At 38.6% G+C, this 12,053-nt stretch overlaps 1 protein-coding gene across 2 annotated transcripts in view; it reads right to left on the bottom strand.

Moving 5' to 3' along the window:
- The window catches only part of Slc30a8 (solute carrier family 30 member 8), a 40,419-nt gene extending 28,727 nt beyond the window's left edge, over positions 1-11,692 (bottom strand). The window contains exons 1-2 of one of the 2 annotated variants that reach the window (XM_031358799.1): positions 11,293-11,363; positions 10,416-10,418 (exon numbers count right to left, since the gene is read on the bottom strand). In XM_031358799.1, the coding sequence (XP_031214659.1) occupies positions 10,416-10,418; positions 11,293-11,363 (74 nt within the window). Of the gene's footprint in view, positions 1-10,415; positions 10,419-11,292 lie in introns of both variants that reach the window. The other variant, XM_031358798.1, reaches the window with a different exon arrangement.
- Positions 11,693-12,053: the final 361 nt, after the last annotated feature.

Genomic DNA, 12,053 nt, shown 5'->3' with positions numbered 1-12,053 from the left:
ATGAGTATTATAAAGGTTGTTTGATATAAAACAACAATCAATTGAATGGTCTTATGTAGATGCTTGTCTACAGCAATACTGAAAATATACATATTTTTATCAATATAAATTTTAAATTACTCCAAACATATTAATTGTATGATATTTTAAAAAAATATATCACTATTAGATTTTCATACATGAACATAAATAGATAAAGACTTTTTGTTTGTTTGTTTGTTTCGTTTTTAGTAGACCTTAAAATCTTGGCTCTTACTGTGGTACAAACTGAAAATGAGAACAATTTTTAGACTTTGGAGTTCATTGTAATAAGGATGTACTTCAATGACCCTTACATTGATCCATTCTTATCTCCTTGTACAAAGCTCAAATCCAAGTGGATCAAAGACCTCCACATAAAACCAGATACACTGAAACTAATAGAAAAGAAAGTGGGGAAGAGCCTTGAGCACATGGGCACAGGGGAAAAGTTCCTGAACAAAGCACCAATAGCTTATGCTCTAAGATCAAGAATTGACAAGTGGGACCTCATAAAATTGCAAAGCTTCTGTAAGGCAAAGGACACTTTCAGTAGGACAAAACGTCAACAAACAGATTGGGAAAAGATCTTTACCAACTCTACATTCTATAGAGGGCTAATATCCAATATATACAAAGAACTCAAGAAGTTAGACTCTAGAGAACCAAATAACCCTATTAAAAATGGGGTACAGAGTTAAACAAAGAATTCTTAACTGAGGAATACTGAATAGCTGAGAAGCACCTAAAGAAATGTTCAACATTCTTAGTCATCAGGAAAATGCAAATCAAAACAACCCTGAGATTCCATCTCACACCAGTCAGAATAGCTAAGATCAAAATCTCAGGAGGTAGCAGACACTGGTAGGGAATGTGGAGAAAGAGGAACACTCCTTCATTGCTGGTGGGATTGCAAGCTGGTTGCAGTTTGGCAGTTCCTCAGAAAATTGGACATGGTACTACTGAGCAATACCAGTCCTGGACATATACCCAGAAGATGCTCCAACATGTAATAAGGACATATGTTCCATGATGTTCATAGCATCCCTATTTATAATATTCAGAAGCTGGAAAGAACCCAGATGTTCCTCAACAGAAGAATGGATACAGAAAATGTAGTACATTTGCACAATGGAGTACTACTCAGCTATTAAAAACAATGAATTTGTGAAATTCTTAGGCAAATGGATGAAACTAGAAAATATCATCCTGAGTGAAGTAACCCAATCACAAAAGAACACACATGGTATGCACTCAATGATAAGTGGATATTAGCCCAGAAGCTCAAAGTACCCAAGATACAATTCACAAGCCACATTAAACTCAAGAAGAAGGAAAGCCAAAGTGTGGATACTTTGGTCCTTCTTTGAAGGAAGAACAAAATACCCATGGAAGGAGTTGCAGAGACAAACTATGGAGCACACTGAAGGAAGGACAATCCAGAGACTGCCCCACCTGGGGATCCATCCCATATACAGTCGCCAAATCCAGACACTATTTTGGATGCCAACAAATGCTTGCTGATAGAAGCCTATTATAGCTGTCTCCTGAGAGGCTCTACCAGTGCTTGACAGAGGTGGATGCTCACAGCCAACCAAAATGAAGGAGCTAGAAAAAGGACCCTTCAGCCTCAGAAAAAGGAGCTGAGGGGTTTGCAGCTCCATAGGAGGAACAACAATATGAACTAACCAGTACCTCCAGAGCTCCCAGGAACTAAACCACCAACCAAGGAGTACACATGGTGGAACTAATGCCTCTAGCTGCATATGTAGCAGAGGATGGCCTTGTTGGTCATCAATGGGAGGAGAGGTCTTTGGTCCTGTGAAGGCTCTATGCCCCAGTGTAGGGGAATACCAGGGCCAGGAAGCAGGAGTGGGTGGGTGGGTGAGCAGGGGGAAGGGGGAGGGCATAGGGGGTTTTTAGAGGGGAAACAAGGAAAGGGGATAACATTTGAAATGTAAATAAAGAAATTATCTAATTAAAAAAATGTTTTGAGTTGTACATAACAAAACGTTTATTAAAAAGGTAACTCATGAGAATTGTTGGTTATGCTACTGCAGACGACTAAAGGCACCTAGACTTCAAACACTACTGGACAGGGTTCCAGAGCTCTTCTCTCCTTCTCAGCTATGCTTTTTCCTCAGACTGATTTTCTTCCTATCTTGGAATGGTTCTCAGGGTATATCAGACTATCTTTGTGGGTTTTCATATGCAGGGGGAGAAGTTCATCTGCCATGGTTTAAGCCTGAAAGCTTCCTCTCACGTCCTTCACCGTGAACCAATGTTTCACCTCTTCATCTCCAGCTTCCATAAATATTTTAAAGGTGTAAAATGTGGGATTTGGCTGCAGAAATGAGCTCTCGTATCATTCTGTGAATTTTATACCTCCCCTTGATTCTTTGTGCATCCTGGAAAATCGCAGATAGGCGCCCCCCGCACCCCCAACACACACACCTCCCCGCTCCCCCGCGCACGCTCCCATCACAATGGACCTACTTTGTCTTTTCATGGTAGGCTGTCATTTCCTGAACCATGACCACAGCTAAGTCTTTTCTCCTTGAATTTGCTTTTGGTCACAGCAATGAGAATGCTAATATAATGTTCTCTCTCAAAATTGACCCAAGAGTCTCGAGATAAAGTATTTTTATCAAATGAGGCCCATCCACTGTAACCGGAGGACTGTTGTGTAGACGCCCTTAGAGTTAGCTGCCTGAACTCAGCTGGGCTGCTTCCTAGATCTTAGAAGAGAACGAAGTCTACTCCCATCCAGTTCGTGCAGTTTGGGCATTGTTTCTACACTATAGTTAACAGAACAAAAGGTTTCCTTTTTTTTTTTGTTAACTTACACAATTTTAATATTTATATGCTAAGTATCTTTTCAAAAAAACATTTCCTAATCCAAGATTCATCGGTTTATACCCATGTTTCCTTTTAGAAGATATTTAACTATATCATCGTATCATCTACCTTAATGCCTGTGATCCATTTTAGTAAAGATTTTTTAGTATGATGTCGGAAATATATACATATTAATTTTTCTTTACACAAAAGTTTAATTGTCCCAAAAACATTGTTGAAAACACCTTGTGAAAGACAATTGGTCCATTCAGTTGGTATATATGTATTTATGTATATATATGCTGGTAGCCCATGTTGTGAATTTAAGTATATACTTACTTTTTTCATTTTTTGGCTCATTGACGGTTTTATACATGCACATAATGAATTTCAGGGGCTTTTTACACTAGAATTAATCCTCTCTTTACACTCTCTCTCCTACTGAAAGCCTTCTTGTCACTCTGTCTTAGTAAGGGTTTTCATCACTGTGAAGAGACACCATGACCAGGGCACAACTCTTATACAGGAACATTAAAAACATTTAATTACAGTTTCAAAGGTTCAGTCAGTTATCATCATGGTAGGAAGCATGGCAGCAGTCAGGCAGACATGATGCTGGAGGAGCATTCTATATCTTGATCTGAAGGCATCCAGGAAAAGACTGGATTCCACAGGCAGCCAGGAGGCTCTTATTCCACATTGGGAGGAGCCTGAGCATAGAAACATCAAAGCCCAACCCCACAGTGACACACCTCTTCCAACAAGGCCACATTGACTCTAAGGCCACACCTCCTAATAGTGCTACTCCCTAGGACAAGCACATCCAAACCACCACACACGCCTACTTTTATGTCTTCTTTGTGTGTGTGAGTTACCTGAATGAACAGGTAAATACACTCTAGTGTAATAGTGGCGTGAGTATTATGGGGATGACCAAGTGCTTTCTAATTGGTTTGTGTTAATTTTTAAAAGCAGAGTATGTAATACCTTGTGAAGTTGGTACCAGGGACAGGAGTATTGCTGTAGTAGGCTTGACCTTTTCCCTTTACAGCAGAATGTGGACTTGGGATTAGGAAAGCAGTTAAATGCTTTAAGTGGGGCTTAATAGGCCATACTAGTAGAATCGTGGAAGACAGTGGTGTTGAGAGTGATTTGAACTGTGGGGGTCTAGCTTAAGAGGTTTCAGAGAAGAATATTACTATGTGGCCTGGTCAATTCTTACAATTTGTTGGTGAAGAATAGTTTTTGTTCTTGTCTGAAAAGTCTGCCTGAAGCTAAATTGAAGAGTTGTGGATTAACAGCTTTAGCGGAAGAAATTTTCAGAAAGCATAGTATTGATCACGTTGCTTGATTAGTTGCTTGATTATTAGTGGCCAGTCTTACGCATATCTATAATGAGAAAGAGCTAGCTGAGTGAGGAAAAATACAAAATGCACAGTTTGAGAAAGGGGGCACCTGGAAGTGTAAACAGATTAAAGAAAAGCCTGGTGCTAAACGCAATCAAAGGGGTAGCGAAAAACCTCACCCAGCTTAGCCTCCAGTTTGTGAAAAGAACTTAAGGAAACATTCAGGGTGAACATAGTGGCACTCACCTTTAATCCTAGCACTTGGGAGGCAGATGCAAGTGGATTTCTGAGTTCAAGGCCAGCCTAGTCTACAGAGGAAGCTTAGGCAGTAATGGAAACCATTGATAACAGAAATCTGGTGAAAATATATTCGAATGAGGGAGGGGCATGTTCCAGCCCCAGCAAGCAGCAGACCTTGCCAACTTCTCTGCCACTGGTGTATGGCTTTAGATCAAGGACACAGGAAAGGAGTTATGGCATCTTCCTCCAACACTAAGGCAAACCATTGAGGTCAGGTGTGTGGCAGGGGTGTCACTGTGTGGAGGCCTAAAGAGGTCATTGCTTAAAGCTGTGACGGTGATGTCAGAGCTGCCTTGAAGATTTCAAGGTGTTGAAGATAAGCAGAGTCATGGGATGGCTTCTGAGGATAGCTGCTAACAGAGCAATCATGAGAGAAAGCAGTACATCGCAGTCAACAAAGCTGAAAGGAGCTAGAGATCGGAAGAGCTCTTTGACAGCAAACACAGAGATACAGAATTTGGACTTTATCCAGCTGGTTTTCAGTCTTACTTTGGTCCGGTTTCCCCACGGTGCTCCCTGCCCTCCGTTCTGGAATGGTCATGTATTTCCGATGCTGCTGTGTGTTGGAAGTGTGTGATGTGCTTTTTGATTTTGATCTTACACAGGACTGCAGTTAAACAGTTTGTCACGAGTCTCAGAAGAGATTTTGAACTTTGGACATTTAAACAATATTGAGACTATTATAGGCTACAATAAGGATTTTTGAAGTTGGACTAAATGCATTTTGTATTATGTTATGGCTAGAGTCCTGTGGGGTTCAGGCAATGGAATATGGTATTTTAAGGGAAAATTGCCCCCATAGACACTATTTGAAAGGATTAGGACAAGTGGCCTTTTGGGTTAGGCATCAGCTTTTTAGAGGAACTGTGTCCCAGGAGAGCACTTTGAGGTTGCAGAAGCTCAAGCCAAGTCCAGTATCTCCGTCTCTCTTTCTGCTGCTCGACAACCCAGACACAGAACTCTCAGCAACCTCTCCAAAATCACTTCTGCCTATATGCCACCATGCTTCCCACCATGACAATAAAGGACTAAACCTCTGAATTGTAAGTCAGCCCCAATTAAATGCTTTCCTCTATAAGAGTTGCTATGGTTATATGGTGCCTCTTGACAGCAATCAAAATTCTGACTAAGAAGTCCTTTCTGTAACTATATAAGTTGTGAAGTCTATCTGTTAATTTCTCTTAAAAGGTTTAATTTCTCATAAATAAGTATTATGGTGAGCACGTTAAATTCCCATGTCAGTTTTAAAATTTAACAATGTTAATTCTTCTACCCCTCCAATGTGGGAAACGTTTTTAGTGAGTACTTTAATTCCTACAATGTTCTGTAAATTATAATATTAAAATTGAGCATTTTTATTTAATGAATTACTTTTTTGTAATTTCTAATTTATGAGTTTGGGTGTTTTGCCTGCATGTATGATCTGTGTACAGCATGCAATGTTGTGTCTGCAAAAGACAAAAGAAGGCATTAGATTCCCTGGGGACTGCAGCTGCAGGTGTTTGTGAGCCCCCAGGTGAGTGTTAGGAATCAAACCTGGGTCCGCTGAAAGAGCCACCCAAGCCCTTAACCAATAAGCTTTATCTTCAGCCCCTATTTGATGAATTCTTGTGCTTTGTGTTTGTATGCCCTTGTAAGTAAACATGTTTTCTTAACTTGGTTTTCAGGTTTTATTTTTATTTTTATTTTTTTGCTATTCCTATGTAAAAATACAATTACACTTAAATCTATCATTTACTACCACTTTCCTGAACTTACTAAATCTAACATTTCTCAGTGTACATTTTGACATTTTTATATTTAAAATATGTTATTGTTTGGAAATACAGCTTTCATTTTCCCTTTCTATTCTGATGCCTCTCATTTTGTTTTCTCACACAGAAGTCCTAGCTGGAATGCACAGTATCTTCTAATGTTGATTAGAAGCATTGAACCGGGACATAGGTATGTTCTGCTTTTTCTGAAATACTTTCAGACTTTCTTCATAATAATGACGTTCCATGTAATGAATGTGAAGAGATCCTCTTTAGGGCTGAGAGATGGCTGTGTAGGAGGTGAATACTTAGTGCTTTTTGTAGAAGAGCTGGCTTCTAGCTCTGAGCACATGGGAGCTCACACCGACCTACAAGTCAGACAGCTCACAACTACCTGTAACTTCAGAGGGCCCGGGACCCTCTTCTGGCCTCCCCAGCCACCTGCATTAATTTTGGGTTTTTTTTGAGACAAAGTCTCTCTATGTAGCCCCGGGTGTCCCAGAACTCACTATATAGATTAGGCTATCCTCAAACTTACAGAGATGCACCTCCCTCTGCCTCCCAAGTACCACAGTGTAAACATGCATCTCCTCACCGGGCTGCTTATCTCTTCTTATATTCACTAAGTATAATGGAACTATAAATTAATTTTCACCAAATTTTGGAGATTTGGGAACATTAAAGACATTTATATTTTTTTATTCCCTTCTGGTAATACTATTATGTATGAATTTGTCATGTGTCACATTTCTCTAATGCTCTGTTCATTTTCTTTAACTTTTTAATTATTACTATTATTTTATAACCATATACATATATAATTATATAAATAAATATTTTATTATTTTTAGTTTGATTTATTATTAAATTTAATTGTTTTAATTACTACTTTATTTTTTTCTTAATGGTAATTATTTCTTTATTTTCAAGACCACTGAAGTTTTGTTCTGTCTGTTGATTTCAGTAGCAGAGGTCTGTTATTAGACCCTTTTGGCAGGGTTTTTTTTTTCTTTTTTTTTTTAATTTTACTTATTATGCCTTTCTACCTTAGAATTTACATTTTGATCTTATGGTCTCTATTTCCTTATTGGTGTTCACTATTTGGAGATAGTCATCAAGTCTCTCATTTTTTTAAATATAATTGCATGTTTTCTTTTGATAAATTATAGTAACTGCTATTAAAACATTTAAACTATAAGTCCAACATTTAGACACTTTTAAAGCTGTCCTACAACTGGATTTTTTTTTTTTTTTTTTACTATTTATGTCTTTTTTTCTGTTTCCTTTATGTCTTGTGATTTTGAGGAACATGAACATCTTTACGCACTGTCATGGTTCTAGGTACTGATCCTTTGTGGGTTTTCTCTCTTTTCACTTCTTACTTGCTGACTCGGCTTACCCCGTCCAGTGGAGTGCGTTCCTCTGGTTTTCCACACCTGTGAGTGCCCTGTGCTCCTTGAGAGGGTTCATCTCTGTGTGTCTTTACCTCTCTGTCCCCTCCACGGATGATGGCCATTTTAGTTGCACATGCTTTGTCTCTTTCCATGGCCTCACTCTCAGGCCTATGCTGTTACTCTGCCTATACTAGTAACTCAGACTGTGGGCTCTCTAGTTGCCTTCCAATTGCTTGGCTGCTTTCAACAATGCTCTAAGACATAAATGATTCCACAGTTCACATGGTTCAGTTAAATGTAGGGCTTCTCTTAGGCTGCTTGAACTGCAAGAAGGCATCACAGCATGGATAACTCAACAACAGAAATGTATCTTCTCACAGGACTCGAGTTTAGAACTTCATGGCCTGTGTGCTAGGAAATTTCTATCTTCGTACTGGCTCATTGATGGCTGCCCTTTGATAGCCTCACAGGGCCTTTCCTCACTGGGCATATAAACAGAAAGAAAAATGAATTCTCTGGCTCATCATATGCAACAGCCATTCCTGTAACCACATTTAAACTTGGTTACATCCTTAGAATCCATATCGTTGTTAATAACCCCACACTGGGTCTTCAGGTGTCACAGCATGGGAATTTGATGAGTGGGGAACATAAAGGAAGCCTCTCTTCAGGATTGCTGCTAATCCCAGTCTGTGGTTAGCCTCAGCTCCAGAAGGGATTTTTACTTGCACGCGTGTGTGTGTGTGTGTGTGTGTGTGTGTGTGTGTGTGTTTTAATCTTGGGCTGTTGCTGCTAAACCTTTAGCTGTTGTTTCTCTTGCTGGTTTATTTCTGTCACGAAGCCTCAAGCCCACTCTTTCTTTCTCAACAGAAAACAAGAACTGTGCTGGTTTCAGCAGCGGCAGCTCTACTTGGAAATTCCCAGTCTCTCCCTTCTTACTGAGATGCACTGGCTTTTGAGAACATTTTGTTTTTCATTTCTGCACGTGCCCTTAGGACAACTCCAGAGAAAATAAAAACAAAAACCTTACCAGTATTCCTGGCAAACAGAAAGGCCTGAATTCAATCCTCAGAAACTATATTTAAAAACACAGGTATGTGTGGTGCGCGACAGAGACAAAGACAAAGACAGGGAGACAGAGATAGAGACAGAGAGGCAGAGAGACACTGACAGACAGAGTAACAGACAGAATAAGAGATAGATTACCGAAAAGATTCTATCAGCTTATCTCTATCCACTACCCCTATTCTTGTTTCTACTGCCCTTCTTTAACAATGGAACAATTCTGGAGTAAGAATTGCAGAGGAAGGAGAAGGTATACCCTAGTGACAACGGCACTGACAAGGGTCACCTTTGTCCCATGGTGAAATGTGTACAAAGATGATACCCAGTAATATCTGTCATGTTAAAATCCAGACCTTGAGGCTTGTTATTACCTGCTAAAATAGTAACAGTGACACTGCTGTGGGCTTGGGCTATGTGATGGTTATAAGCTCCCAGTCTTGTTCTTTTTTAGGATTGACTGAATTACCATGTCAAAAATCTCAGACTGGTGCAAACGTAGAGAAGAAGAACAAAGACTCTAGCCAAAGGTCAGCAAAAGACCCCAGGTATGTTAGTGTGAGTAAAGGCTTTTTGAACCTTCTAGTCTAGACACCCGAAGAAAACACCCTCCTATGCAAACCAGAACAAAGGCCATATGCCTCAGACTTTCCTCAGAATTATGTGCTGTAAGCTACCCCCTGTGGGAATAGTTCCTTGTAAAACCACAGCTATAGGAAACAATCCCTCAGTGGAATTAGAAGACAAGGTTGCTTTCAAGAGTAAGTATCTTTACAACATAGAACAATCTAAAGAAACTAGTGATGGGTCAAAGGAAGCAACCCAGGAGAAGAAAAAGATTATTAAGAGGTAAAACTCTGAAATGAAAGAAAATATACAAGCAAGGATAATGGAAGAGGTGGAGAAGGATGAGAGATCTGAGGGATACAGACTATTTCAGAGGCCATGAGATTAGGTTTTGAGGTCACACGTGTGTGGATGCAGATGAGGATACTACCCAGACCCCTTAGGAGCACAGATCCTCTCAACTTTCAACTCAGACACCTGGCCTTACAAGGTTGGGGCCTCTCTTTGGCATTCATTTTCTTCTGTACCAAATGGAGAGATCAGAGTAAAAAAAAAAAAAATCTGTTCAATATTTCACTTTTGTGTTTGAAAAGAAAACAATGGATGTTTTCATGGCTCTTCTAAGCACTATGTCTTGAGAACCATACCTCAGTCACCCCATGAGATGAACAAGACCATTTTTGATAAACTGTTCGTATCACAGAATTCTAAAAGTCTATTTTAGCCGGAATTATTGTTATTTCCATGATGTGGCAGTGCTTCTTGGGCTAACAGCATGTTGTCAAGACTTCACATGATGCTTTGTTTTCTGTATTTATGACATCAATAACTGATAACTCAAACTTTCTAAGAAAAGAATTCTTTCAATGTGTCCTTCTTGTATACTATTCATTTGTTTAAAAATGATAAACTTTTTAGGAAAAGTCCTCTTTACTATATTTGATGTGATCAAATATGACATCATTGTTTTTAGATTATGAATTTGGGCCTACAAAATAAATGAAAATATTACATTCATTATTGATAAGTACATATTCTCTTAAAATTTCTTCTGCATGAATCCATTTTATGTTTTAATTTAACCACTTCACTCCCACTAGGCGTGATCTCCCCACGTACACCAATTCCCTAGCCACACACTCTTCTCTCAGCTATATCCCTACATCCCATTTCCTTACTTTTATATAGATTTTCCTTAAATCTATTATGATCCTAGTTTGTTTTCTTCAGTCCTTATTCTATTATTTCCGGAAAATTTTGTACTTATCCTCACACCCAGGTAAACATTAGCTTCTCTTAATGTCTTCTCTTAAAATAATAATTAAATGACTCTAGCATTATTATCTATTCTGTAATCACTTCTTTTTATATACAATTTATATTAACCTCTTTAATTTAAATGAACAAATATCTAGGACTAGAAATATTTTCTTTTCCAATATATACAGGATGTAAGATAGGTGTGTTCAGTCAATAATTGTTCAAAAATGAAAATCAAAGACATATTACACATGACACTGTGGAAGCATTAAGAAAAACATAGAACCATGGAAAATATTAAATTCAGCTACATTTATTATAGGCACTGATATAAAGTAATCTACTCATCTTGAGATTGATATAACTCTGGTTTTGAGCCATCATTGGAAAGTATTATTTTCCCTACATATAATTTTGACAGTTTTGTCTCTAACTTAAAAATGAGAAAATTGAAAAAAGCAACAGTAAGCAATCAGATTGTTCTTGTCTGTTTTCTTTAGTAGAAAACTATAGAAGAAAAATTACTTTAATGATGTTTCGTTCATGACTTACAACATTTGATGAATCAGAACAACTATACAGTCTTCAGTATGCCTCAGGATATGTCAACAAATCAGTCAGCCTCTTCTGAGATGCTCAAAATAATCCTAATTTTCAAAGCAGACCTGTATCATTCTAAAGTACTAATATTTGTTATCTTACTGAGTACTCAAGCCACAGAAAATGCCAATGCAGACATAAGTATCTTCTTACCTGTCTAGAGTGAAGGCGTACATCTTGGTAGCTTGATTATTCACAAGGTAAGTTCTCTCAAGAAATTCCATGGTAGCCAGGACAGGAGCTGATACTGTTGTTTCTGATGTTTTACTTGTGGTCCAGTTTTGAAAGTAAAGAAGCACTGAGATTATTATATTCACACAATTTCCTAAGAAATTAGAAAAATTCTTCCAGTACTTGAGTTAGTGGGGCCTCCTACATCAGTGTTGTGGGTAGGTCTGTGAAAATTAACAGTCTCCTTGGAAGATCACCTGGACTCATTCTATCACCCACAGAAACTGATTTTCTGGGAGATGTGAAGGTGGAATCATAAGAAGTATGTGTGTGTGTGTGTGTGTGTGTGTGTGTGTGTGTGTGTGTGTGTGTGTGCATGAGCATATGTGTGATCTCTCTGTGCTTTCTAAGGGGTGGAATTGTTCTGGTACTGCTGATGTAAGACATTTACCTTCAGAACACACCTGAGTGAGCTGCAAATAGCCACTCTCTGTCTCTTTCTATACTAGCCTCATTTTGTTTTCCTTTTTTCATTTTGTTTTTACAAGCATTTCTCCTGGGATGTAGTTCAGAGACGACCTCTAAACAATTGTCAGGATTTTAATTCTCCCTCTTCTAGGACCATTTGGAGATTTCATTCCTGAAGTGGGGAACAAAAGTTATCACTCACTGAAATCTATGATCTTAGCATATTCTAGATGTGGCATCTTTTAAAGCCCTTGGCAAGCTCTTTGCTAGGCAAA

This window comes from Mastomys coucha, unplaced genomic scaffold, assembly GCF_008632895.1.
Source record: "Mastomys coucha isolate ucsf_1 unplaced genomic scaffold, UCSF_Mcou_1 pScaffold7, whole genome shotgun sequence".
Classification (NCBI taxonomy): domain Eukaryota; kingdom Metazoa; phylum Chordata; class Mammalia; order Rodentia; family Muridae; genus Mastomys; species Mastomys coucha.
Note: the sequence above shows the minus strand (reverse complement) of the source record. Positions and strands in the feature narration are given on the sequence as shown.